We start from the raw sequence: 26,717 nt of genomic DNA, 5'->3' as shown, positions 1-26,717 counted from the left end.
GGTTTTTTGCAAAGGTTCACTTCACTGAAGAAGCATAACTCACTTTTTTCCCAGTATTAATCATACAACAGAAAACTTAGAAAACACAAATCTGCACAAGAACTGAGACAAGGATGAAATACCCTACATAAATCAAAAGAATTAAAGTCATAGAGAAGGCAATGAGTGATGACTTTTAAGACAGACATTTATTCTGTGGTATTCACTTCTACTGTGAATACTTCCACAGTATTCTGTTCACTGTGCTGTGAACAGAACTGGAGAGAAACGTTCAAATTTTAGAAGGCATCAACATCTGTGTGAAGCTAGAAACAAAGTCAAGTTAATGTCCCTGAGTGATGATACATGGAAACAACAATAAAAGCATACTCTTCCTTACAGTGCATTGGTTATTCCCAGTGAAATCACCCCTTTATATACAGAGAGGTCTCTTGCTTTTGGTGATGTCAAGGAATATGCTATGAAAAACACAGCATGACTGCAAGACAGCCAAAGAACATAACATTTACAGTTACATTTCATTATGGCGCCTATAGTCTGAGGAATGTGAAAGCACGGCTGCTGTGATTTTCTTGTAAACTATAGTGGTCCAAGAAAACATATTCTCTTCCCGATAGTTCCTAACCCCTCCCCCTCTCTGCCCCAAAATACAACAATGACCCATCTGTGCACATACAAGAGAGCAATTCCTAATATTAAACATGGACTAATCTGCCAATGTTGATGTATCAGGGACAGAACATAATGAATGTCACAGTGCTTAGCCTTTCTTTTCACTAAAACTGTCTTGAAGAGTAATGAGGAACAAGAAAGCTGACGGAAAGAACAAACCACTGTGGATCACAGTCGATTTAAAAAATAACATTATTCTCTTCTGGTTCTCTCTGAAAAAATATTCATGTTTTAACCCTCTTTCAGATTCAAGAGAGAACATATTTCTCCAGAAATTACATTTAAGTGTTGAAATTTTCTACTAAAAGTTTTTTTAAGAATAATTTTATGGCACTCGTAAAGCTTATCTATGCTTTAAATTGTTATCTATTATTTTGACATATTTTCATTGCACCTAGGCTGCAATTACTTCACTCTGTAACACCATCATAGCAATTAAGAAGATTACAAACAATCACTAAGAGAATAAGTTAAAAGAAAATCAACTTTAACTGATTTTGACAGGCTGCAAGATGTGGATCTTCACCTAAATGGCACGCAACTTTTCTCTTGTAAATGCAGAACCTGATGGTAATTTATTACATGTCCATGTGACTTGATATGCCCGCATGCAAAAATAACCGAGCTAGCTCTAAAAAAAATATGGTTCTGGTACTAGAATTAATATAGAATTATACAGGATTATATACTAATATAAGCATGCTACCTCACCTGAATTAATATATTTTCCTTCTAATGCCTCGCAGGGATCTAAAATTATGCCAAGAACTCAGCACTTCATCATATTTGTTCTGCTTCAGACTGATGCAGGGCCACAAAAATCAGTGGCTATCCTTCCACTGACACTTTGGGGGCTAAACCACATCTCCTAAAATTTCCATAATGGTAAAGGCACTGTCTTAATTTACTATTCTCTACATTGTGAGAAGATCTGTTCTTTTTCACCACCTATGTGAAATACTTCCATTTCCTATCTTGGGCAGACACAAAAATCTTTTTTACTGGTTTTTTTTTACTAAGATACAGTTTAGCTGTATTCATTTAGGCTAACAGGAAAGCTCAACAAATGTCAGAGGCGACAAAGTAGCAAGAATGGTGGTGACAGAAAGATGTGTAATTTATAAGCATTAAGAGGAAACTTGAAACTTCATACCATATGAGATTTTCTAATGACCAAGTATTAAGTAAAAAGAATAAATTGACATTGGAAATACCTACATTGTAATGAAGGAGGATGAAACATCAAGGAATTAACTTGATCTCTTCTGAGAAGCATCTAGTAAACGAGTGAGAACAAGACAGACTTGTAGGGCAACAATAATAGTACAAATAATTAGTTCCTGACTTTTGGGGACCTGTATGTGATTAGGGTTTTTGTGATTACAGATAATTGTAAGACCAGTTCTGAAGGAGTAAGCTTTGATACAGAAAATTGGGCTAGACATGGCATTTTGAAGTGCCAGAATAACCTTGTGCATCTCTTCACAGAATGGCACCCAATGCACAGCATTTGAGAGCTTAGATGTAACGGTGCTGTGCGCCTCAGTCCCCTCATTTGTACATCTAATGACAATGATGCCAACTTCAAAAAATCAAGGACAGAAAGAACTATATTAATACAGTGCAGTGAAATGTAAGATATAGTAGGAAAGGATAATACACTTCTGAAATTTCATTTGACCTGTAAAAGCAACATGTACATTGTGGACAAACCATACGTTTATTAATTGATGTAAGGCATGAAAGTAGAAAGATCACAATGAAGGCAGATTTTAAAAAATTGATATAGACTTCTACTGAAACGTGACCATAGTTCTCTCTCATTTCCTAGGGGAGCTGGGGCAGAACCTGATCCCTCCAGAGGATCTCGACTGGACCTGCTGCAAGACTAGACGTTCCACCACCTACGTACAGGTCGGTCCCCGTTACCGATCGCTGCACAAGGGGGATAGCAGAGCAGGAGGGGGCACGGGCGGTTTCTCGGGGAGGAGCTATGGGAACCCTGCTCCCCGATTTCCAGGATGTGGTGAGAGGGGAATAGGGACGCTGTTCGGTGGCGGGCTTTTCCATCATCACACCTCTCCCTGCTTCCTTACTGCGTCCCGAAAGCGAGTCCCCCAAGGCTGTGTGAGCTCAAGCTGCGCCCGCCCGAAGGGCCACCCCGCAGCAGGCCTTCACCTCATCGCCCCGGCGCCTCTCTCGCACATTTCTCCCCTCAAGCACCCCCACCCGGCGTCCGCCTCCCGCAGCTTTCCGCTTGCCCCTAGTGTCGCTCCCCAGCCCATCCCGCTCGCTCCTCCACCGCATCCCCGTTTCGCGCCGGCCGCCCCTCGCTCGAAGGGCAGCCGCGGCCGACACCGCGCATGCTCCAGGCGCCGGGGCCCGCGGCGCGGCGTGGGGCGGCGGAACGGAGGGGGCAGTGGTGGTCCGGTGAGGGAACCACCCCAGCGGCGTCCCCCGGCTCGCTCCCGCCCCGCCGCTCCCCGAGCGCTTTCGGGAGGGCCGCTCCCTGCCGCCCCGGGGGCCGGCGGTGCCGCTAGAGGCCGGTGGCCGCGGAGCTGCCGGCGCGCTGCCGCCGCGGCGGAGGGCGGTGCTGTGGGCGGCCGGGGGAGCTGCGCGATTGGCCTCCGCCTGGCGGCTGGCTTGTCAGTTGGGCTCCAGGGGTGGCCCTGGGAGCCTCTCGCCCAGCCCTCTGACGGGATGAAGCCTTTAGGGGGATGCGGCGCTCTTTGCATTTTGATTAAAGCCCCTCATCCCTCTTCAGTCTGAAGGCAGGGCACCAGGGAGGACGGGTCGGAGGGGCCTGCGCAAGGCCGGGCAGAGAGGGAAGGGGGGTGAGAGAGAGAAATCCCCCCTTGGTATATCACGTATGGCTCTATAGGAGAAATCATCTCTGGGAATACAGTGGAAAGGACGGAGCTGGTATAAATTGAAGGCACCTGGGTTTAATTCACACTTGTGGGTGCCCGGTATGGAGATGCAGAGATGGTCCACAAGGTGGAAAACGAGAAGGTGGCCCTGGGACTCGGCTGTAACCGTGTTCATCACCTTCGCTATCCTTCTCCGGGCAGCAGAGGTCAGAGGAGGTAAGAAAGCAAAGGGGAGCCGGGGAGTGCATCTACCCTCCACCCCTTCGGGAGAAGGACTCAGAGCAGGGGGCCGTGTTTCAGAGGAGACTTGTCAGAGCGGCTCCCGGTGCTGGGGGGGAGCGAGAGGGTAGGAAGGCGCTTGGGGCCGGCTCGGGGCGCGCAGACCCGCAGGGAGCCCCCGGCAGCGCAGGCAGGGGACGGTCCCCCCCGGGAGCCGCGGGGGGATGGCTCCTGTTCAGCCTCAGCCTTTAAGTTTGGATGTGTTTCTAATGCGGTAAAGGGGATGCACTGGCGGGGTGAGGAGATGAAAGAAATACTCGCTGAACAGCGTGACTTCTCTTCTAGCACTAAACTCGGTTTTGTGGAGCGTGTGTACGGTTTTCAGTTTTGTTGAACTTAACAGAGTCGTTACTCTGGTCAAATTCATCGAGTTGTGGCTGAAATGGAGCTACAAGTATCTGCTTTCTTCTCGGGAGGGGCGAGGAAAGGAAAAGTTGGGGGGTGGAGGCTCTCTGCTCTGCTTTTCTCCATTCTCCGCTTCTTTATTTTTTCCTTTGCAAAGGGTTTCAGTGGGCAAAAAGTTTTCCAGAACGCGAGGAGAGGAGAAAATCTATTTGAAGCGGCCCTCTGCCAGGCGTTGAGAGCAGCTCCCGGCGGCAGCGGCGCCCCGCAGGTGGTGGGCGCAGCGCCGGGCCCGGAGGTGCCCCGGCGGGGGGCGCGGGGGGAGCCTCGGGGGGCTCAGCGAGACGGTCCCTGGGCTCCACACGGGCGGCGTCAGCGCCGCGGCGCCGTCCCCAGCGTCCTCCCCCTTTGCAGCTTTCCTGGGGGGATCGAGTGGTCCCTTAGGTGTCCGTGGACCTGGTGGGCAGGGTGCAGCCTGCCGGGGACCTGCAGTGGGAGCAGGAGCCAGACGGCACCTTCAGCTGAAAGGAATCGCTGCCTCCCCCCGCAGTGCTCCCCGGCACGGCACAGCCCTCGGCCGCCCGCTGTGCCATCCCATCTGGGTGCCGGCGAGGTGCTCTGGCGTTTTGAGATGGGCTTTCACATTCGCGGAGCTGCAGTATATAATCTCTGGTGATGGGAGTGCTTTCCTCTCCTACCGGGGGTGGAAATGGTGCTTCTTTACCCTTCCCTCCCTCCCACCATAACCTGCAGGCGCATCTAGGGGTCAGTCTAGCCGGACTGAGGTTTTTATTTTTCTGTGGGTCTGACATCATGAAGGAGCTTAACGCTTCGAAAAGAAAGGCTTGATCTTTATGCATTTATTATTTTAACGAGGTATTTCTCGATCTGAATTCCCACTTTCTGAATCAACAGGCGTCCTGGAGGGAGCACGGTGAGGTGATCAGTTTCCACTCAAGTCCTTTATACCTGGACGCAACCTTGACGGTGTCAGATCAATCAGGGCTTCTGCCCCCTGCTGGTCCCGTTGCTGGCGGGGGTTGTAAGGGGTCAAATTTCGTCCCTGTTGCAGTTCCACGGACTTAACTGGGGTTGCCCCCGGGGTGAATTAACCTCGCAGAGCTTCAAGGGTTCAGCTCCTCATGACTATGTTGAAATAAGTTTCTTCGAGAAGCCATACTGTTCGCAAAGGCATGATAAATTTCTTACGCCACTTTTCATGTGACCATTCACAGTAGAACAGATTTCATGAAGTAGGATTTATGTAGATTATCTTTACATAATGGGTTGGATGCAAATGAAAAGTTAAAAGAAAATCTAAAGCCAAGCAGCTCAGGAAAAATCAACATAAGTTATCTGGTGCTTACTGAAATATATTCAGCAACATTAGGCAGACTAATCTGGTTTTGGTAACTGTTAAAAATTAAAAAGCTTTATTAAAAATCCTTCCTCTTGCCTTCTATATAAAGGACATTTCAGGAAAATAAAACTACAGGCTCCTCATGTTTGTCGAAGCATTCTGAAAAGAGCTTAGTTCTTGAACTTTTCTGAAATACAGTATGCCATTTGCTTAGAACCTACAGGGAGCTGTGTGTTTAGGGCTTGATCTGTTATTGAAGTCAGTAAGAGTTTTTCCATTGACTACAGAGGGAGTAGAATTTGACCTAATTTCCTAACAGAGTACAAGCGAGATATTGCTGACTCTTCTTTCATGTATTCTAATCTTATTTAAAGTAGTTAAAAGATAAAACAAGATATAATTATTCATATTTTTAAAGTAGGAGAGGGAAAATAGGGAGGAATAAAATAAAACAGCATACGGCAGCAGGTAAAAAAATATGACTAAATAAGAGTGTGGGTAGAATATGAATCATTGCCCTTATAAACTTTGTTAAATTAAATCCTATATTCAATTGTCTTTTCATAAACTACTCCTATGTAAAGAAAATTACATAGTGTATTCGTATAAAGTGTTAATTATATAGCAGCGGCTTCTTTTTAAGACAACAGAATTCATTCCATGTAGAGAAACCTCAAAAGATTCCTAAAATTCTTGACTTTTTTTCAAGTTTCTTTATTTAACACAAAAAAGAACAAGAAGTATGAGGTGTCTTTCATTGTACCAAGAAAGGGGGTGTGAAGATCTGATTGGGCTCTTGAGTTATTTCTTCTTCAGACAGAAAAAATTACAGAAGTGAGAAGAAACTGAGTGGGAAAACTGGTGACTCATAATTTGGTCAGCTCAGTGCCCACCAGCTCTTAAGCAGCTCTTTTTAGAAAATATTTTTGCTTTATGACTTGGCTAAAGTAAACAAAATTCAGTATTTTAAAAGACATCCTTTGATTTCCTTTCCCCTTCCTCACCTTTAATACTAAATCTGTTGGTAATGTGTTTGGTATGAATAAACTCATTTAGTCGAAATGGCATGGCTTCAACACTATAAATTTTTTGTAAGGGCCTGGCATCAATGCACTATTGTGATGCTGATTTAAATTTCATGGGCAAGAAATGAAAAATCAGTCTTTTTATTATTTATAAGCTTTTTTCAAGCAAATGGAAACCCAGCTCTTAATCTGAGTGCAAAAAGATTTAGAATCCTTACTGAAAATGAGGTTATGAATCTATATATAGAAAATACACTTTGGATCTTCTGTGTAACAAGCAGATTTGTTTCTAATATAGAATAGATGATTCTTACAGTCATCTTGGGAAATACAAAGGTTCCTTGTGCTTCCCACACACAGGCTTGGAAACTAGTGGGAGTTCTAGGTGCAGAAGGAATGCAGAACTGGGCCCACTACTGATGGCAGAAGGAGAGTTTTCTTTGTGGAAACACACTTAATACTGTTTCTTGTTTGTAATTGCTTGGTAAGTTACACTGGGGAGATAAGGATCCGTTTCTTGAATGACAACTGTTTAATGTGTCTGGCTAGTCTAAACCTGTACAAAAAGGTGTTTTAAACTAGTAAAGGAATAATTTCTCAGAACTGTTGGTGATGTAAAGCACATTTGATTCCAACTGATCAACTCACTTTTAAGGTTGAAAAAGAATATACAGGGGGTTCTCAGATAAATATTCACAAATTGAGCAAAAGTCATTAAATCAAAGGGCAATTTCACTAGATTCAGCTAGTGGTCCTAGCTGAATTTTTTCTGAGTCCCAGGGATCAGCAGGTGAAATGGTCCAGTCTTCCCAGTGTAATGCAAGAGAGACCTGCATGTGTCTGTTTTTCTATATAATGTAGGCATTTTTTTTTATTATTGTTTCTAAGGTAAAATAATTATTTCAACTTCAGCAGCATACATCTGACACAGAAAAATGACTGGTATGTGTTGTAGATTCTCCAGAGCGTGAACCTTTACATTTAATTTAGGACACTTCACAAGGATCCCAGAAAGGACTATTCAGGCTGCAGGAAACTGTCTATTTACTAGCTCTGCAGAAAAGAAGTTTCGCAACTTCAGTTTTGTGTATATCTTAACAAATGTAGCTGTATATAAGTACATATAGAATACCCACAAATATTCAGTGGTTTTGGGTTGAAGTAATCTCTGTGCCTAGCACCTATTCCTGGAATGTCACTTGAAAAAAATCTTTGGTATAAAACCTTTCCTGGTGCTATGGTGCTTTCTGATTGCTTATTAAACAACAAAAAAAAAACCCAAACAAACCAAAAAAACCACAAAAAAACAAAACACCCCAAAAAACCCCAAACCAAAATAATTGTTGGTAAAATTGGTTTACTATTGCAGCTGTAAAATGTAGGAAAGGAGCTGTCATACTCAGTTTTACAACTGTCTTGCCCAAAGTTATTTGGTCTCCTCCAAACAGGGCCCTTAATTCTAACAAGGCTGCAGCATAATGAGAGCCATGACATTACTACTGAAGTGAAGTTATACCTAAAACACACTGGAGCAATTATGTCTCTCCCGGATTTGTTTTGTACAGTGGTGAACAGTAGGGTTTCCATCTGCCAGCAAGATTAAGAAGTTGCTTTTCTTTTCTCTGTAGAGCGCTCTGCTTCTTTTCAGAAAAAATCCTCCCAGCATTGGTTAATTTATCGTTGTTCTGAGTATTTGTTGATAATAGGGGGGAATAAATTAAGCAGAGCTTGGGAGAAATCTCTGATGTCCTGAGAATGTGAAGTCTCATGCAGTGATAAAGATTTGCCCTCTGGATGGGCACAATAGAGAACAGTGGCTTAAAAGGAATTAGGTGAACACACATGCCTGTTGCAAGGGCTTATAACTGTACAACTCACTATTAAATACCAAGTTTACACACTGTAAATGTAAGGATTAATTGTCGACTTGGTTATTACAATAGTACTAGAATCTGGCAGGACTTTAAATTGCTTTTAGCACATTATCACACGTAAGGGGTTGTAAAAACTTGTAAATTCTGGGTCTGGGACTTCACTGTATGTCAAAGCGTTAATGCATACAGTATGTGAAATATTATTTGGCGGAGCTGATATATAGAAGCAGAGCGATTGCTGCAAAGCAAATTAAAAGGTGTATTATAAAATATGACTGAAATAATGAAGATCTTGATCCCTCTATGAATCTCACTGGCAGATAAGCTTTGCCTATAATACAAATCAACTTAGTATATTAGTTATGAGTTAAATTATGGTCATATTATTAAAGTTTTACTGTAGTCTGTTTTACCTACACTGTCCCTTACCTGTCTTTTTTCTCAAATGTTCATAGTAATCCAATAGGTTATTAAATTGTAATATTTTAATAAAGAAAAAATTCAAGGGTTTACAGCCTTGCTGTCTGCTTAAGTGGAATTCCTGCTAATATCAGCAGGATACAGAATTGGGTCTGATTTCCTTGCATTGCTTTCAAAAGGGAGATAATACCTTTGACATCAGTGAAAGTATGCTGAAAGTTTTTAGTTGTATGACTTTAAAAAAATGATTTAGTTGTTCATCAAATTAAATAGGGTTACTTTAAATGGCACAGTTTGTAAATCTTGTCTTTAGCAGTGTTTTGCTTTTTTTTTCCTTATAGCTGAAAAATGTACAAATGTTCTACATTTGAAAACTCCCATTTATTAGAAGGCATTTTTGAAATCTTTTGGGATTATTTCTGAATACTGTGATTGACAGCTTTTTAAGTGGGATCAATTTCTTTCATGTTTAATTGCTGAGGAAACACCTTGTCTCTTCCTGTGGCAGTGACCATTTTTAGACTGTGTCTTTTTTTGGTATGGTAATAGAAACAGGATACTCCAAGAATTTAATACTTGTTTTGCTGATTTTCACAGTTGGAAGTACTGTCTCCACTGTCTGTACAAAAAGAACTTTTGGAATCTTTAGCAGAGGTCTCAACATAGTTAGGCACTTGAACTGCATTTCTGGCATCATCTGCTGTGGTGTGAAATAGCAATAACTCCACAGAGTATTGAGACAGATGTTAAAATATTGTAAACTGATAGATCAGTACAGGTCTGCACCAGATGATGAACTATCCCAATATTTTGTGAGTAACAAGTGAAACGTTTTGCGGAATCAGGATCAGGTTGTTAGTGCTTGATTGTGGTCAGTATTGCTGAACAAGTGGTAAAAGTGCAAGCTATCTAGTCTCAAAGAAGGTTTTAAGTCATAAGAGTCACATTTTGTGGTGAAGTATATAAAGCAAATATGAAATGTCAGTCCTAAAACCTGCGTTATACTCCAGAATTGTGCAACCTAACAAAACCTAGAAATAACTGTTCTCATTTTTTGCTGAATATTTTCAGTAAATAAACAAGCCTTGCAAGCTAACCTTATTAAAGATCTGAGTGTTTCAATATGGTGTTTAAGTGGGTTTATGTTTATTTTTCTTTTTTTACTGTATAACTGTTAGAGATTGGTCTTTAAAAAGAGATATAGTTAGTAGCTAGTATCAAAAATGCATCCCATATATGCACAGACTGTCTTTATTGAAATACTATTATGTATTTAGTGGATTTTGCAGCATAGGAAGTCAATGAAAATTTTCCAAATAACTGGTGTAGAAACAGAAGTAGCCAGTTCTGAGCAGTTTCATACAAGCCCTGTGTTGGGGAAATAGTCAATCATAGGCCATTTAAAGCATTCCTGTATGCATCTGGATAATCTCTAGTTCTTGTAATCATTAAATATGAAAGCACTGCAATAACACCTTTTTCTAAAAACATCGCCAGTCACGATCCCAATTACATAATTCATCTAAAAGCTGATATGTAGGAAAAATTTTAACAGCTAAAGCAATCTTGAAGTGTCTCTACAAATATATACATAGGCAAAATATATTCAGTGAATCTCATAAATTTATATTTAGGTGCCTAGGAAAAAAACAGCTTGATTTGCACAAGTACTATGTAATTACTTTAGGCAGCTTAATTGGTTTCATTTATGTACCTGGAAGATGCTCTGGAACTCAGATTTGCAGCCCACAAAACAGAGTTCATTTTATCCAGTTCTGTAAAGTCCTTTGGTTGACATCTACGAAGAGTATTGGAACCTTCACAAAGGACATTGCAGAACCAATGCTTTTGTTGGTTTTTCCCAGAACAGCCTTCTGTTACATGTCTGGGCTCTCAGTAGAGAGCTGGGAGGTAGGTGATTCTCAAATTGCCAACCCCAAAAGCTTGTGAGGAAGTGCAGATCTGCTGAGAGCTAGCTAGTAGGACATGTGAAGGACAGAGTGTCTGATCCTGTGCTGTTGCTTAGACACCTATGGCAGAAGTGCAGGGAATCATTGCTTGGGATGCAGAAACTAGTCTGCAGTGGGAAGGTAATGGAGTCCTTTCTAAGAACTGGGAAGCTCAGTGAAGCATTTTGGGCATAACATGCTTCTGAATTCCTGCTTTGGGATGTTCTGCTCCTGTATTAATGCTTAACAGATGAAGAACACAGTGAATTAATAAGTATAGATAATAATTATATGTGTTTCTGTTTTTAAAAGATATCCATCATACCTGCCCACAATAAGTAAAAGTGTATAAAGGTAAAAATAAGAACAAAAGTATCCATACCAGATTAGAAGTAGCACAGATTTCTTGTAATAGATGGGTCAACAACCTAACAGTTTAACAAACCCAGATTCTAACGCTGTAGTAAAGGCTTCCTTATTGATGATTTGGTGAAGTGGCAGCATTTATTAATCTTTCTGCCCTAGCAAACTTAGGTCTAGCTAGTAAACTGAACTGCTTGCTAACTGTTGATAGAACCAGAAGCTAGACTAATAATCTAGGAGAAGGAATGCAAGGAGGGGAAAAGTTATCAGGTTTCACAGTAGGACAACTACTGAAAACAGCTTGACAAATGGTAGCTAAAATAAACCTATGTAGAGGAACTTTGACACAATCTGTATTTAAGACTGGTTTTGAAAGAAAAACATTTCTCCCTTTTTCTGGCCTGACAGCACTGTTCTGAGAGGACAACAGAAGATACTGAAGACCAGTTACCCTTTCATACGAGTTCTTGTTCATGAAAATATTTTCACCTCTTACATTCATTAAGGCTTGGACCATCTAATGCATGTCAGTTAGAAACCTTAATCACAGTAGTTTTTATCTTTACCCACCTGTAGAGTGCATGGAGAATCCTTAAAGGACCACTTAGTTATGAAGATTCACAATTTTAAGTAAATAAACTAAATAACTGTAGGCTATTATGCCTTTAATAGGTAGCATAGTTTCAAAAAACTGTGGAGCAGCCAGTACATTCTATTTAAGTCTTAAATATATACTTAGAAATCTAACCATAGGTAGCCTATTTTGAAAGTCTTGTCCACAAATATGAGTCCCTTCATCAGTACCATCAAAATACACATATTTTAGCCTACCAGACTGTAACAACTTCTACTCTTTGAATGATCTGTCACAGTGAAATAAAACTGCACTAAACTTTAAAAAAAATCACTCCATTTATTTAGAGGCATGGTTTAGTGGTTGACTTGACAGTCCTGGGTTAACGGTTGGACTTGATGATCTTAAAGGTCTTTTCCAACCTAAATGATTCTGAATCTATGATTCTATGAAGATTAATGTTTCAACACTCTTTAAATTTTAGTTTTGTGGTAGTTCCATTGGAACATATTACTGGCAGGATGAAACATATTTCCATGGAAAAATATGGAGTAAAATCATAGTAATTTAGAAACGTTAGTCTCCCTAAATTTCTCAGATAATTCTTTTTACTGGGGCAAATTAAGTTCTTTTCTGCTCCAGGATTGTATCTCACCCGTTAAGAGTTATTGATTGTAACTCTTACAGGCTATTTTCAGAGGCATCGCTGATAAATTTTCACTTTCACATAGATTAAAAGAAGGTAATTGCTGAAGAATTATGATAACTCAAGAAGTTATATGTTTATTATATCTGAAAAATATATAATAATGTTTATTATAAAAATACTGTTTACTATACCTAAAGAAGGAAAAGCCACAGTTGCCAAAGGTATTACTAGTATAGTGAAGTTACACACTCTGTTTGCTTCAGCATATCTGTAAAGTAAAGAATACTGGCTCTTTTTCTTTTTCCCCTTCAGTTATTTGCATTTGAAGTATGTCCCCCAGCATGCAATCTGGGATCATCTTGTAAATTATGTAGGTCAATGTAGCTTTTAAATAGGGAAGGCTCATTGTGCCTGAGCTCGCTCTCATAAAATTAAGAGACTAAGACCCAGGAGTTACAACACCAAAATCTAAATATAATAGGATTTCAACTTCTAGGCTTTATTAGGCATTTGAACAAAAAGAAAAATATTTTGTTCTAAATGAGTCATCCCCTGAACAATTTTTTACAGGAATGAATTTTGCAGCCAGAAATTGCCACCACCTTTTCCTGTCAGCCCTGGAGAGTTTCACTTTGAGGACTGACAGCAAAATCCTTCCTTCTGAAAATGCACGTGATTGTTTCTGCTGTATACCCTATCTTCAGTAAATGTCTGTCATGAAATATTTAGTCCTTGGGCACCAGCACCTTTAATTGCATCCAAAAATGCTTTGCTGTATAGCTCATAGAAAGAGAATAGATGTCAAGTTTGGTATAGCCTATCTAAAAAAGCTTCAGGGCTGTATTCATTTCTCACTGTAGCTTCTAAGTTCTGTACAGCCTGTTCTGTATAGAAGAAAATTCTTCTACAGAAGAAAGCTGTCCATTCTTGACTTCCTTTGTTATCTCTTAAGGAATAATCAAATTCACTCAAAGGAGCTTCCAGTTCAATGAATAATATCTTTTCCATCTGTATGTATTCCAAGTGTACTGAGGACCACTACATGCATCTGTGATAGGATCACTCTGGGTGCTTTACCTCTAAAGATCTAAGACCTGAAATGCTGAGTGAGATCCACAGTAGTAGAGAATTGCAGCCACTCATGGAACTGACCCAATAAACTGCTCCTCAATACAGCTTTATGTAGGAAAGATGGGTTAGAAACCTGATAACCAATTAGCCTATATAGGTTAAAAAGAATTTCAGAGGAAACACTCACAAGTATGCAGAAATTTTTTTTTCTTCTGCAAATAAAAAACATTTCTAGTAATAGTGTCCAGGTCATTTTCTATCAATGAAATGCATCTGACACAGAATTTGTCAACTGATTTGTGACAGCAACAGACTTAAATTGCTAGTAAGATACTGTGAGTGGAAGCTGATATGTATTCTAAGAAACAGGAGCTCAAGTGTTTCATATTTCGAAGTGTAAGTTTATTGACACATACACATTAACTGCTTAGAGCGACAGAGGATGGAACATTCTACCTACGTGAAACAATAAAGCTCTATTTTCAGTGTGTGTTAATGGCCTAACATTTTAATGCCTAGCATTTACATTAATGTCACTCACTGCGGGCTTAAACCTATGTGATTTAAGTAAGCCTATATGGAGAACTTCTTATGGGTTTGGATCATTGCTGCAGTTGTTCAGTAGCTAGAAAATTGTAAAAAAGCATCTGTTGTAAATCAAAACATTCTCATAAATGCAAAATTGTTAAAATAAAGACAATTAACCTTACAACATGATTGTAGCTAGAAAGGTAATATGTATAGTTTTTACCCCTTTTTTCCCCAAACAATTGCTGCTGGTCTAATTCCAAGGACAACATTGCTGGCATTAGATGCTCTGTTGATCCACCTTTTTTTTTTTTTTTTTTTTTTGTACAGTTTGCTGTTGCAGGGTTAGATGGGCTTTGTCACAATGCAGAATTTTAATGGTGGCTGCTGAAGCACAAACGAGAAATTTTGCCTATCACTAAGATATTGTTTGCCATGATCTCTGTTACAGACAGGATACCTACTTTATAAACTAAGAAGGCATGATTAAATACCGTTACTTTAATTACCATCTGCATTTAAATAAATCTAAATGTTATGAACCAGACCTGACCATTCCAGTGCAAATTTTCTTGCATCTGATAAAACTTGTCACTGTCTTGTAATGTGTATCCTTTTATCTAGGGTTATGTGGTTGGCTACAAGAAGCATTCCCATAAAGCGATGTGGAAATGCTAAGCATTCATACTGAAAACTGAAGTCATCCTTAAGGAGGCTTGATGTCATATCTTGAATAAGTCGTCAGCACAGACTGTGTGTCCAAAGGGCTTTAGTTTCTGCATTGTTGTACAGTTTCTCAGTCCCTTGTTTCTCTGATACCATAACCTGTATTGTTATGTGTCATGGTTTCAGCTGGGATAGAGTTAATTTTCTTCCTAGTAGCTGGTACAGTGCTGTGTTTTGCATTTAGTACAGGAATAATGTTGATAACACACTGATGGTTTTTGTTGTTGTTGGGTAGTGCTTACTCTAAACCAAGGACTTTCAAGTTTCCCATCCTCTGCCAGTGAGCAGATATACAAGAAGTTGGGAGGGGACGCAGCCAGGGCAGCTGACCCAAACTAGCCGAAGGGATACTCCATACCACAGGGCATAGACCTGGGGGCCGCTGATTGCTGCTCGGGGCTTGGCTAGGCATCTGTCAGCAGGTGGTGAGCAATTGTGTTGTGCATCACTTGGTTTTTTTAATCCTTGGGTTTTATTTGTCTCTCTCCTCTCTCTCCCTCTCCTCTTCATTATTATCGTTGTTGTTATTGTTATTTTATTTCAATTATTAAACTGTTCTTATCTAAATCAATAGGTTTTACTTCTTTCTGATTCTCCTCCCCATCCCACCACGGGCTGGGGGAGTAAGGGGTGTGAGCAAGCAGCTGCATGGTACTTAGTAGATGGCTGGTGTTAAACCACAATGTTACGGTACCTGGGAACCTCCTCCGCAGACAGTTTCCACCAAGAGAAAAGGAGACGCATATTATGTAACAGATTCCAGCTCAAATGTATTAGGAAGTCAAAGTGAAGGAAGCAAGTCCTCTGATCTTGTATAATAGTTGCTGTTTATGACATGATAATGTATCATAAATGAATCTGCTGTTTTCACAGCTTCTACTTAACTCCAGAAGAAGTCACATTGAACAATGGCAATAGTTGTTAGGTATAATGCTATATAAAGGCATCAGAATTTGATCCATATATGTCGTATCAATATTAATAGGAATGATATATTACAGATTTTATTTCAATTTAGCAAATGTGGAATGAAATGAAAGCTATGATATTTTTAATTGTGAATATATGACGAAAATGTAGCCTAGATTTTCACAGAGGTTCTTTTTCAATCTATAATTGCATTATATTTTTTAGAATACGTTTTTATTAATTCATTGACTAGAATGCATTGTCATGGCCTTTAAAATAGATGTATCATTGTATATATAGGAAGTCCAGCTTGAAAATGCTACCTAAAATTGGAAGCAAGTTTTTATATGCATTATTTTCCTCTCCAAACAAAAAGGAAACACATGAAATTTCCCTCATATAATTCACTCCCGATATTCTGTCCTGACAGTGTGAAAATGTGATCTAGCATCCAGTTTACAACTACCAAACTCCACTGAATCCTTTTAATTTCCAGCAGAGATAGGCTGACAAAAGTTGGGGGTGTGTTATTTCTTCTTTTAGTTAACATGATTTGACACTTATTTTAGTAGAATTTAAAGCAGTTTAGAAGATTTTTATATTTCTGTCAATCTGTCTTCCCCCCCCCCCGCCCCCCCCCCTTAAGGTTCTTACTTAGTTCAGATGGAAGAAAGCTAAAAGGAAAGCAAAAGAAGACTAAATATGGGTTTGAAGTTATATTTAATATGAAATGTTCTGGGACAAATGTTCTTATCCATACCACTATAAATATGGCAAGCTCGTTGAGTGAATGGATGTACTTCAGACATACCACAGTAATGAAGACCAGAATTTGGTTCTACAATTTTAAATATTGCAAATTACAAGTTATTTCAGGTCTTGAGATGTTACGCCACTAATTTTTGTGTGTGCTTTACTTTCTTTATTTGTGAAAACCAGGAACTTATGCTGGAGCTAAGTGATTAATAGTTTGGTATCTTGAAAGGTACTAGGACACTCAGTTTTCCATCTCATGCAATTCTGCCTTCTAAAATAGGATTTTTGAAAAATTCTCCTTTGCCATTGCAGAAATCCAAGCACTTTTAAACACTACCTCTCTGGACACTACTGTATAGTCTGTTAGAGTCAGTGAAAGTTGCATGTCTCTGAACTTTTTTGAAACAGGGACACATGCTGTTGAATTTTGCATTATAATATTAAGTGAAAAGGTTGATCCCCTGCAGTTGGTTTTTCTATCAGTGAGAAAGTAACACAGTAGCAACTTGCTTTCTGACTGCTGTTTGAAACTCAGGAGAGCTTAATCTGAAAAATGCAGGCTTCCCCCAATGAACACAGACTTCTTTTCAAAAGGTTATCTTGTGGCTTTGTTCAGCTTGCCTGCAGGAGGTGGCCTTCAAGCAGCGGAGCAGTGTGGCCGTAAACATCTGCGTTAAGGAACCCACTTTCAGGTTCTGGATCTCACATTTTGTCAAATTTGCCGTGGCAGAATTGAGTTTTCAAAGCTGATGTCTGAGTTTCATAAGAATTAACTGCACCCCAAGAACTGGTGAACAGAGCTGTTTGATGCTTATTGGTTATCTCCTTATCATCTTAAATCTTAGCACCACATTGGAAGCATACAAAAGCATTAAATAATATATTGTTAATTTGCAGTTTTCTTTACTTCTCTTATGAGAAAGCTATCTAAGGAAAATAGCCTAGAAGGAAAAATCATTTAACTAACCTGCTTTAGGCACACTGTAAAGGAAGTTCTTGTGAGAGACCATAGATTTGCCAATGTATGGGTTACATTAATGTTGTCCCATATAAATATAAGATGTAATCTTAATTTGTGGACCATGCAAACAGGCAAAGTGCATGGCCTTAGCACCAGTGTAGTTTCTGGCTATTTCTTACCATTCCCAGAAACTGCATGGGAGCAGAATGCTAGAGAAGAGGCAGTTATCAGGAAGAGCTGAAGCTCCCAGAATACAGTGACACTGGGCACTGCAGAGCCTACAGAAACTGGCAGAAAGAAGCCACAGTTTCACCTGATAGCTTCCAGACTATGCTTTTCCCTGACTTTGTCTTTCCCTGATTTCTAAGCAGGCTAATGTTGGGTGTGCGCGGGCTTCTCCATCATCCTTTATTCTTCAAACAGGTTAACTCTAACCCGTTAGGATCTAAGTGCTGCGGTTTTTCAAGAGCTGTTTATTTTTGACTGGATTCCTACACGTGTGCTTTGTGGCATATTGAGAGCAACTGTGTCTGGTGCTTTCTGTAGAGGCATTGAGTAGATCATCTGAACCTACACAGAGAGCTCATAAAGAATTTTAAGACTAATGTCATGGCAGCCTCATCAGGATTACTGAACACTGGCTCCAACTAGGTTGCCATAGTTCCAGAAAATGTGAAGAAAACCTGAAATTCACTGAGACAAAATTTCCACTAGCAAAAAGAGGGTGTTTCTCTGGAAACCCCAATATAAGGTAGCCCTATGCAAGGCTGTAGGGAAGAAGTGCTATACATAGTGAGCCCTGTTTTCAGCTGTAAGATGGCAATAATAACTGTGAGGAGACTTCCAGGCCAGCATCCTCCTAGCTAAAATATAGGATTGGCTGCATCCTAATGTGTGCATTTGATGAGAGTTGAGCCCAGGTTAAATAATGACACACACAAAAATCTTGCAAGAACACTTATGAGGAAGAGGCACAAAATCAGTCTGTTTATTTCACAGACTGAATGATATGTTGGTTTATATCAAAAGCAAATCTCTGTAAAGAAGCATATTAAAACTTATCCATTCCTGCCTGGTTTATCTAAAGACGCCTAAAGGATTTATTTACTTTTTAACTGTTGGTCAAACTGGCTGTCTGACGTCTTTTACATAAATTAGGGAAGCAGTTTCTGTTACTTGTGATCTGTAAGTATTTAGTAAGTCAGTCATGTTATCTTTGGATATAGAATAATTACCTTTTTTGCATAATTTCATATAAGTTGTTTCTATGGCAAGTTACACTTCTTGAAATCCTTTTAAACTGACTAGTCTGTTTGCTGTTTACATTTTGTGAAGCACAGTTTGCAGAAATAATGTCTTCTATGGACTGTTAATTAAATGTTCTTATTATTTGGAATTTGTGGTTTGAAGATTGTTCTATTATTCTGTTTCTTGTCTGGACGGTTTTTAGCAGCAAAACTAGCAGGGAGTAAGGAATAATCTTGTTTATGGGTGAATACTCTCCCAGTCAGCCAAGCAAAGAACAGGCATTATTCTAAAAAATAATGAAGAATCTGGTACAAATTATAGAAGAGAGCAAAGGAAAAAGGAATGTAGCAGTGGTTGACTTATATAGTGACTTGGAATTTTTACTAATATTTCCAGTGACTGGTTCTGTATTACTTTGTTGATTCAAATTATTATAGGTACTGCAAAAATAGCCATTGATTACCAGAAAAAAGGTGACTTCCTTCAGTATGATAGTAACTTGTGTGTAATACCTACAGAAAATACATTATATCCATGGTGTTATTAAAAAATAGGCTTAACCGCAAAGTTGAGTTCTTTGTATTTGGCAATGCCAGGAGATAAATAAGATGAACTAGTTAAACTTTGATAGTGAATATACTAAAGTGACTTCTGAGATACTACAGTGACAAAAAATTAGTAATACTGCCTAGAACTGTACAAATAGTAAGAAAAGAAGGTACAGATGTACCATCAGTGACTGTAATTAGAATATCACTTTGCCTGTGTTTTAACACTCTTGTTGTTTGCAAATAGTTATTCAAATAGTTGAATATTCACACACAATGAATTTTGGGCCTTAAGTTTATATTTGTTGATACATGAAATTAATGATAACAAAGAATTATTTAGCTATAGTTAATGCCACAGTGCAGTTCAAAGACATGAAGAATCGTCAGATTAACCAAACACATTTCTCAGCTTTAACAGTAAAAGTCATGTAAAACTTTGTCTTTCCAAATGTGATTACAAGTTTGCCATCATAAAAAAGGCAGAATAGTCCCAGTTAAAAAATGGATTGTTGAAATCCTGTTTTCACTCAAAGAAATAAATTAGTGAAGCTAATGATCTGTAGGGAGTATGAGAATGAATACCTTGGTTTTTTTTCTGAGAAAAGATATGCAGCAAGCATACCATGTTCTCTCACTGCCTCTGCTGAAGTGCTTGTCCATTCAATACTTAGCCTTTCTGCCATGGTGATTTTTTATAGATTAAGGCTTTGTATATGTTATATATATTGTAATATATGTATTATAAGTATGTAATATTTGTAGATTAAGGCTATATATATAAAAATAACTTTGTATCTATCAGTGCAGAAGCAGCTCGGGATTTCAACTTTAAATTGTTGGATGTGAGCATAAATGCAACCTGATTGTACCTGAGTTCTAAAGTACAAAGCGAGTTCATTTGAATTTTAACTTGGAAATAGAGAATAATTGTGATTCAGTCCATTCGCTCCTTGCAGGCAAAGCAGATATGTTTTTGTTTCTCCAACTGGATGAGAAACAAGATTAGCTTCTTCCTTATCACTTTGTGTCTGACAAAGCAGTCATATGTAATCAGAATATAATATCATGTTAGCAATGGAAGAGTTTCTGATAGCAGATTATTAGCAGCTCAATGCTTCTGAAACTTTTGTGTAAAGTTTTAAAATAACTTCTTAGCTCCATTTCTTAGAAATTACTCATTAAAAGAATGTGTTGTACGTTTCAATTACCAAGATTCTTTGCATCTGGGAAACAGTGATTTTCAGTTTGTAGTCAAGTAGTTTGAAAATCTGATCGTAACAATTACATTGGATGGGATGAACTCATATATTTAAAAATGAAGAGTCCTGTTAAAATAGTATTCTAGTGTAGGAGTAATTTGCAATAATTCAAAATAGGAAGCAGCTACTGCTATGATTATACATATGCTGTTGCAATAAAATTATCCTTTTTAGAGGCTTCATACTGTAGAGATGCAAGACGAGTAACTTTATTGGTTTTTTTCCTCTGTCAGCTGAACCTGTTGATGTGCTAAAAGCGTTAGAATTTCACAATTCACCAGAAGGAGTATCAAGAACAGCAGGATTTTGCACAAACAGAAGGGATTCAAAAGGATCAGATGTTGCCTACAGAGTTTCAAAATCTGCTCAGCTAAGTGCCCCAACAAAGCAGCTGTACCCAGGTAAGATTGTCAGAAAGCTATTACTTTGGTAAACTATCTTACTGCCTATGTTTTTTATGGTATCTAAAGCACAGCATGTAGTCTATCACCAGTACCAAAACACTTCTGTTACCCCTAGAGCTGGGCCTGCCTACAAATGCTAGGACATATCCTTTATCCACTGAATGAATCAGTTTTTATTGGCTTCAGTTATAAAGCTCTTCATCAAATTATATGTCACTGGCAGAATTGGCCTGTAAGTCATTTTACCTGTTCTGTCATGATGCAATCTGATGGAAAGCTTATTTGCTAGCTGTGGGAAGTTACCTTCAGTTTCAGTAGTCCATTTAAAAGCAATACTTCCTGGAGTAATGCTGCAGTGGTAAAAATTAGTTGTGGTTGGCCACTGCAAAAATCAGTCTCAGAAGTACCATCTGTTAAGAATTACCTAAGAATATCTGGGAATTTGGGAAACTAAACAAGGATAGTTGTGGATAACAGGTAATGTGATTCTATCTTCTCTCAAATTTCTCTGAAATGAAATAATCATGTTTTGGAAAATATACTTTGCATGTTGAGAAGAGATCTTTATTCCATTATTTTTCTCTCACTTGTCTCTTGACGCAAACTCTTGAGGAAAATGATGAGTATTAAAAACCAAAATCATGGAACACCTAATTTTTTCTGCTTTGATATATCATGCATAGTTTGAACAAGTCTGTCTATAAACATACAGATTCGATGTTGGCAAAGAAAAATACTTTCTTTTTTGTCTTTCAAAGTAGAAATCATATAGATATCATCCAAGATCTATTAAAGGGGGGAAATACAGATTATTTATAGTAATAATGCATTCCCGCATTCCCAGAGCAGCATGGGAAACAGCTATACATAGTTTGAGGATAACCTACATGCTCACCTAACCCATCAGTTTACTTTTTTATTCATGGAAGATCAAAATAAAATTCACTACAGATATCATGTTTATACTGTTTTTTAACACAGTTCTTCAGTTTTTAATATATCCTCTCGACAAAGATACACATAGTAATAGAGCTATCCAGCTGAATATATTACTCACTAAATGGCACATTACAGTCTACATGTCCTGCTGGTGTTCATGTATATAGTTAATTATTACTTCACCTAAGTAAGGTTAAAAAAATATGGGCTGCTCTTTCTTTAAAAAATGCAAAAATAATCCATCGTATTGAATGATTGCACGGGTTGGACAGTGTAATTAAGTCGGCACCTTCATATCCTGAGTTTTACAATATGTGTCACTGAAGCCAAGTGGTACAACAAAAACTTTAAATGAGCATTTAAATACAACTGGACAGAATATTAAACTGACTTGGAATCACTGGTATTTTTTAAAGTTTAGAACAGTACAAGCACCTTCTGCTAAATCAAAACCTAAGAGCCTGGAGCTGGAAGTCTGAGAGCTTGGATTGACTTGTACTTATTCATGAATCAAATTGTAGCATAAAGAGGAGATCTGGCAGCTGCAGTAATAACTGTTCATATGATTCTTGAATGCCAGAACAAATAAGTACCTTGTGTTGCTGGCTGACACGTATGTTTCTATAGACTTTGCCTTAATTTAGGTACCCTTCTTATTAATGCTTTCAGTTTCTGCTGGACAACTGGAATGAGTTTGCTTGATTTTACCAATCTGTTGCAACACTTCTGTGTGCAGGAGACAAATAAAAAGCATTGCTCAATCACAGTATAAAAAGAAGCCACCATAAATCTTTGCTTTAACGCAGGAAAGTGTCATGCTGTCCTCTACTTCAGTAAAGAACCTAGGAACAAGTTTTTGGAGATGATTATGGTAACTACTTCCTTTGGAATCTTGTGAAATAGGCATCCCCTCCCCACCACAAGAAATTATTATTTTTCAGAGATTATTCTTGGAGATATTTGAGTGATCATGTCGCTTTTTCTTAGTGCTCTATAGTAGTGGAAAGACAACAGAAAATATCCAAGACTGAGTTGTGAGACATAATTTTAGCTAAACAGTGCAAGTTGTAATGCATCATATGCTTGTGTTAATCTGACTTTTATGACTCATCAGGAAGTATAGGTATCTTTTAGCTACTGTAGCTCAAGGGGAGATATGTATGGCAAAAGCTGGGAGCATCAATATATCCATCTTTTAAAAACTGATCTAACGATATTTACCAGCTGCCTAGAATATAACAGGCATTGATTTCACTGCACTGGAACGCATTATATAATTGTAAAGATAACTGCTTAGATTTTTGTTGTACTGTTTGTTTATATGTTCTTAGTTGTCTTTTACAAAAGCATATAGGAATGACAGGAATGGCAACCCAGATACATACAAAGTTTGTTCTAGCAATTTTCCCTGCAATTTTTACTTTTGGTTATTGTTAAAATAGAGCCATACCAATAAATAGAAATTAGTTGAGAAGACTTTGATAACTATTCCAGAAACGTGTCCAAGTACTATATATACATAGCAATACATAAAATTTTACATTAGTGTCGTTAATTATTTTTTTTTACTTTTTCAATCAAAACTGTGTTTGGAGGAAATTTACTTATAATTACACAATGTAGATGCAAGAAAAAATATTTGGGAATATTATGTCATAGCAGTGATAACAGAAACCACTGAACTGAGGCACATGACTCATTTTCAGCCACCTTTCTTAGAAAGCTCTCAAGTGGTTTTTTTATAGGATATTATCCGTTTGAAGAGCACTTGCCCAGACTAGCTGAATTAGTGTCACCTGCCTTAAGCATTTTGAACATATTGTGTTCAGATTAACAGTGCTGGCAGGTCAGTTGTTCAGTGCTTTTCAAAGCATTTCTTTGGCCTTTGTTGACAGTCATATTTTCTCTTTCTTTTTCTTTTTTTTTTTTTTTGGTCATTTGTTTACTCTGATGTTGAAAGGTATAACATACAGTTTAGTTTAATATGTAAACCAGCAGTTTTGCTTTGTCATTCAAAAGCTTGACCAAAGGCTCAGCAGAGTAAATGATATGTTGCTATTTATTGAGCTTTGATCCCTTCAAAGTAAGATGTCAAAAGAAGCCCTAAAGCTGCCTATATTACTTGAGTGTTTCAACAGTCTTCTCCAAAAACAGTCATAAGTATGGTAGAAAGCACATGAAACAACATTGCAGCAGACAATATAGTAAGTGTAAGACTAGGGATTTTCTGTTTTAGAAAGTAGTATGTAGTTTAAAAAGCAGTGAAGATTTTATGGTTTTTGTTTTCATATTGTAACTGAAGAGTTAATGCCATCAATATCTTGTCTTCATGGAAGACTCTAGTATCCTGAAAGAGTTCTCCCGCAAGACCTGTTTTGTCATATTTTTTCATAGAGTTCTATGTCTGTTTTTTCATAGAGTTCTAGAACCATTTAGGTTGGAAAAGACCTTTGAGATCATCAGGACTGGCAATTTAGACATCACTAAATCATGTTGCTCAGGACCCCATCTACCCATTTTTAATTACCTCCAGGGATGGTTACTCCACCACTTTCCTGGGCAGCCTGTTCCAATGCTTGACCACCGTTTCAGTGAAGAATTTTTTCCTAACATCCAATGTAAACCTCCCCTGGCATAACTTCAGTCTGTTTCCTCTTGTCTTGTTGCTAGTTATCTGGGAGTAGAGACTGACACCCCCCTTACTACAGCCTCTTTTCAGCTAGTTGTAGGGAGCAGTAAAGGTCTCCCCTGAGCCTTCTTTTCTCCAGACTAAACAACCCCAGTTCCCTCAACCATTCCTCAGTAAGACTTGTTCTCTAGACCCTTCACCAGCCTCATTGCCCATCTCTGGACGCGCTCCAGCACCTCTATGTCCCTCCTGCAGTGAGTGGCCCAAAACTGAACATGGTATTTGAGGTGCAGCCTCAGCAGTGATGAGCACAGGGGGACGATCATGTCCCTTCTCCTGCTGGCCACACTGTTTTGGATACAAGCCAGGATGCTATTGGCCTCCTTGGCCACCTGGGCACACTGCTGGTTCATATTCTCCATTAAAGAATCAATTCCTAAATCAACTTTTGATGTTCAAGTCTTATGTGCTGTTATTCATTACAAAAATGTAACATTATTTTATTAAAACTTATTGTATGTTATTAAAATGTTTAAGAACATCGTACCCACTCTCATGCACACAAAGTTGCAGTTATATTATTGCCAACACTATAATTAGAGTCTAATTCCTCTATTTTTTGCATGTCAAATTCAGCTGAAGCCACACGGATCCGATGTATATTCTGAATTCTAGAATCTGTCTTACACTTCATTTGTATTAAGCGGAAGGGACTTTCACATCAAGTAAAATGCAGATTTATCACCAGATTCAACAGGAGCAGTACTGAGTAAAAACTTCAGTCCTTCTTTTATAAACAAGCTATATCCACTTTTAATTTTGTTTATTTTTAGTCGTAAAGGCTAGAACAATGATTTATATATAATCTCTACTTCAAAGAGAAAGCATCAGGGAATAAATGAAAATGAAATGTTCTTTGATTTTTGCCTAAAGATCCTATTAAATAAAACTAGTTATGTATTTTTTCAGTGTTATACACAACATTATTCCAGAAATTCTCAAATATATATATTGTGAGAAAGAAATAAAACAAGTGTTTGTCAAGGGAAATGGAAGTACCTTGGAACATACTAGCTATAATATGGATACTTACTTTGTTGCGAGAAATTGCAGTGCATAGTTTTAAATTAGAAGATTGCTAAAAAGAATATGAGTAGAAAAAAAAATGAATGTGAAACTATCATTGTTCTTGCATATATTGTATTATTACAGAAACTCATGATGGATTTACAAGTTATGTTTATAAGAACCATTAAGGTATATCTTTCAGGAATTAAAGTGAGACCAGAAAGAAAAAAATAGTTAAAATTTTGTAGTGTCATTTTTTATGTATTCATTTTTGAGAATTAAAAACCCCTAGTAGTTTGGGTGCAGGACCCTCTGTGCTTATAGAAAAATGCAAACCTTTAGAGAATGGTATCATCTTTTCTCAATTTGTAACTGTGTATACGTCACTTTGTTTACAGGTGGAGATTTTCCAGAAGATTTTTCGATATTAATGACAGTAAAACCCAAAAAGGGTATCCAGTCCTTTCTTCTGTCTGTCTACAATGAGCAAGGAATTCAGCAAGTAGGTGTTGAAGTTGGTAGATCCCCTGTCTTCCTGTTTGAAGACCAAAATGGCAAACCTGCCCCAGAAGACTATCCTCTTTTTAGAACAGTCAACATTGCTGATGGCAAGTAAGTGTAAAATTTTAAGATGAAAAATAATACCACAGACCACTGTATAGGTGATTATGGTCTTTACAAATAGATATTTTAAATACTTAAATACATCAGTAACACAATTTCCAGCTAGCTGGACAGCTGTGGTACAAAAAACAGAGAACCTTTGCAGCAGAATACAGTTCTAGCTTCAGATGGTGCATACAACTACAAATAAAGCCAAACCACCTTTTTTATTTGCCATGTATATAAATCAAGAGTAAAGAAATAGTCATAGAAGTTAACCACATGAGAACTAAATGGATAAAGATTCTTCCTGTGCAATACAGAAAGAAACTCTGTTTTGAAAAGGACTTGGGGAATAGTCCCAATAGAAGAGCTATTTTTCCCATTTGAAAGTGATAGGCAGAGTGAAGACAAGTTGACAAGACAGCATAGAATTTCCCCTATTCTGAACAAAACCAGCAGATAAATAAAATAGTTTGGGATGTCTATATATAAGGAAATTGGGGAAGAATAAGCTGAACAATTATTCCTAAGTGCTGCAAGTGCCTCAATAAAGGCAATTAATCTCAAACAACTATTGTGTTATTAATGCAGTTTTTAATTTTTTGTACCTAACTTAGCTTTGTAGACAAACAGTCATTCTCTGGGAATGTCATTCTAGTGCTTGTAAAAGGATATTCATTCTTTT

At 38.3% G+C, this 26,717-nt stretch overlaps 1 protein-coding gene across 4 annotated transcripts in view; it reads left to right on the top strand.

Annotated features, from left to right (window-relative positions):
* The first annotated feature begins 3,317 nt into the window (after positions 1-3,317).
* The window catches only part of COL11A1 (collagen type XI alpha 1 chain), a 160,294-nt gene continuing 136,894 nt past the window's right edge, over positions 3,318-26,717 (top strand). For 3 of the 4 annotated variants that reach the window (XM_056356277.1, XM_056356278.1, XM_056356280.1), the window contains exons 1-3: positions 3,319-3,758; positions 20,620-20,787; positions 25,825-26,038. In XM_056356277.1, the coding sequence (XP_056212252.1) occupies positions 3,644-3,758; positions 20,620-20,787; positions 25,825-26,038 (497 nt within the window). In that variant the 5' untranslated portion in view covers positions 3,319-3,643. Of the gene's footprint in view, positions 3,759-20,619; positions 20,788-25,824; positions 26,039-26,717 lie in introns of all 4 variants that reach the window. The other variant, XM_056356276.1, reaches the window with a different exon arrangement.

This window comes from Falco biarmicus, chromosome 11 (genome assembly GCF_023638135.1).
Source record: "Falco biarmicus isolate bFalBia1 chromosome 11, bFalBia1.pri, whole genome shotgun sequence".
Classification (NCBI taxonomy): domain Eukaryota; kingdom Metazoa; phylum Chordata; class Aves; order Falconiformes; family Falconidae; genus Falco; species Falco biarmicus.
Note: the sequence above shows the minus strand (reverse complement) of the source record. Positions and strands in the feature narration are given on the sequence as shown.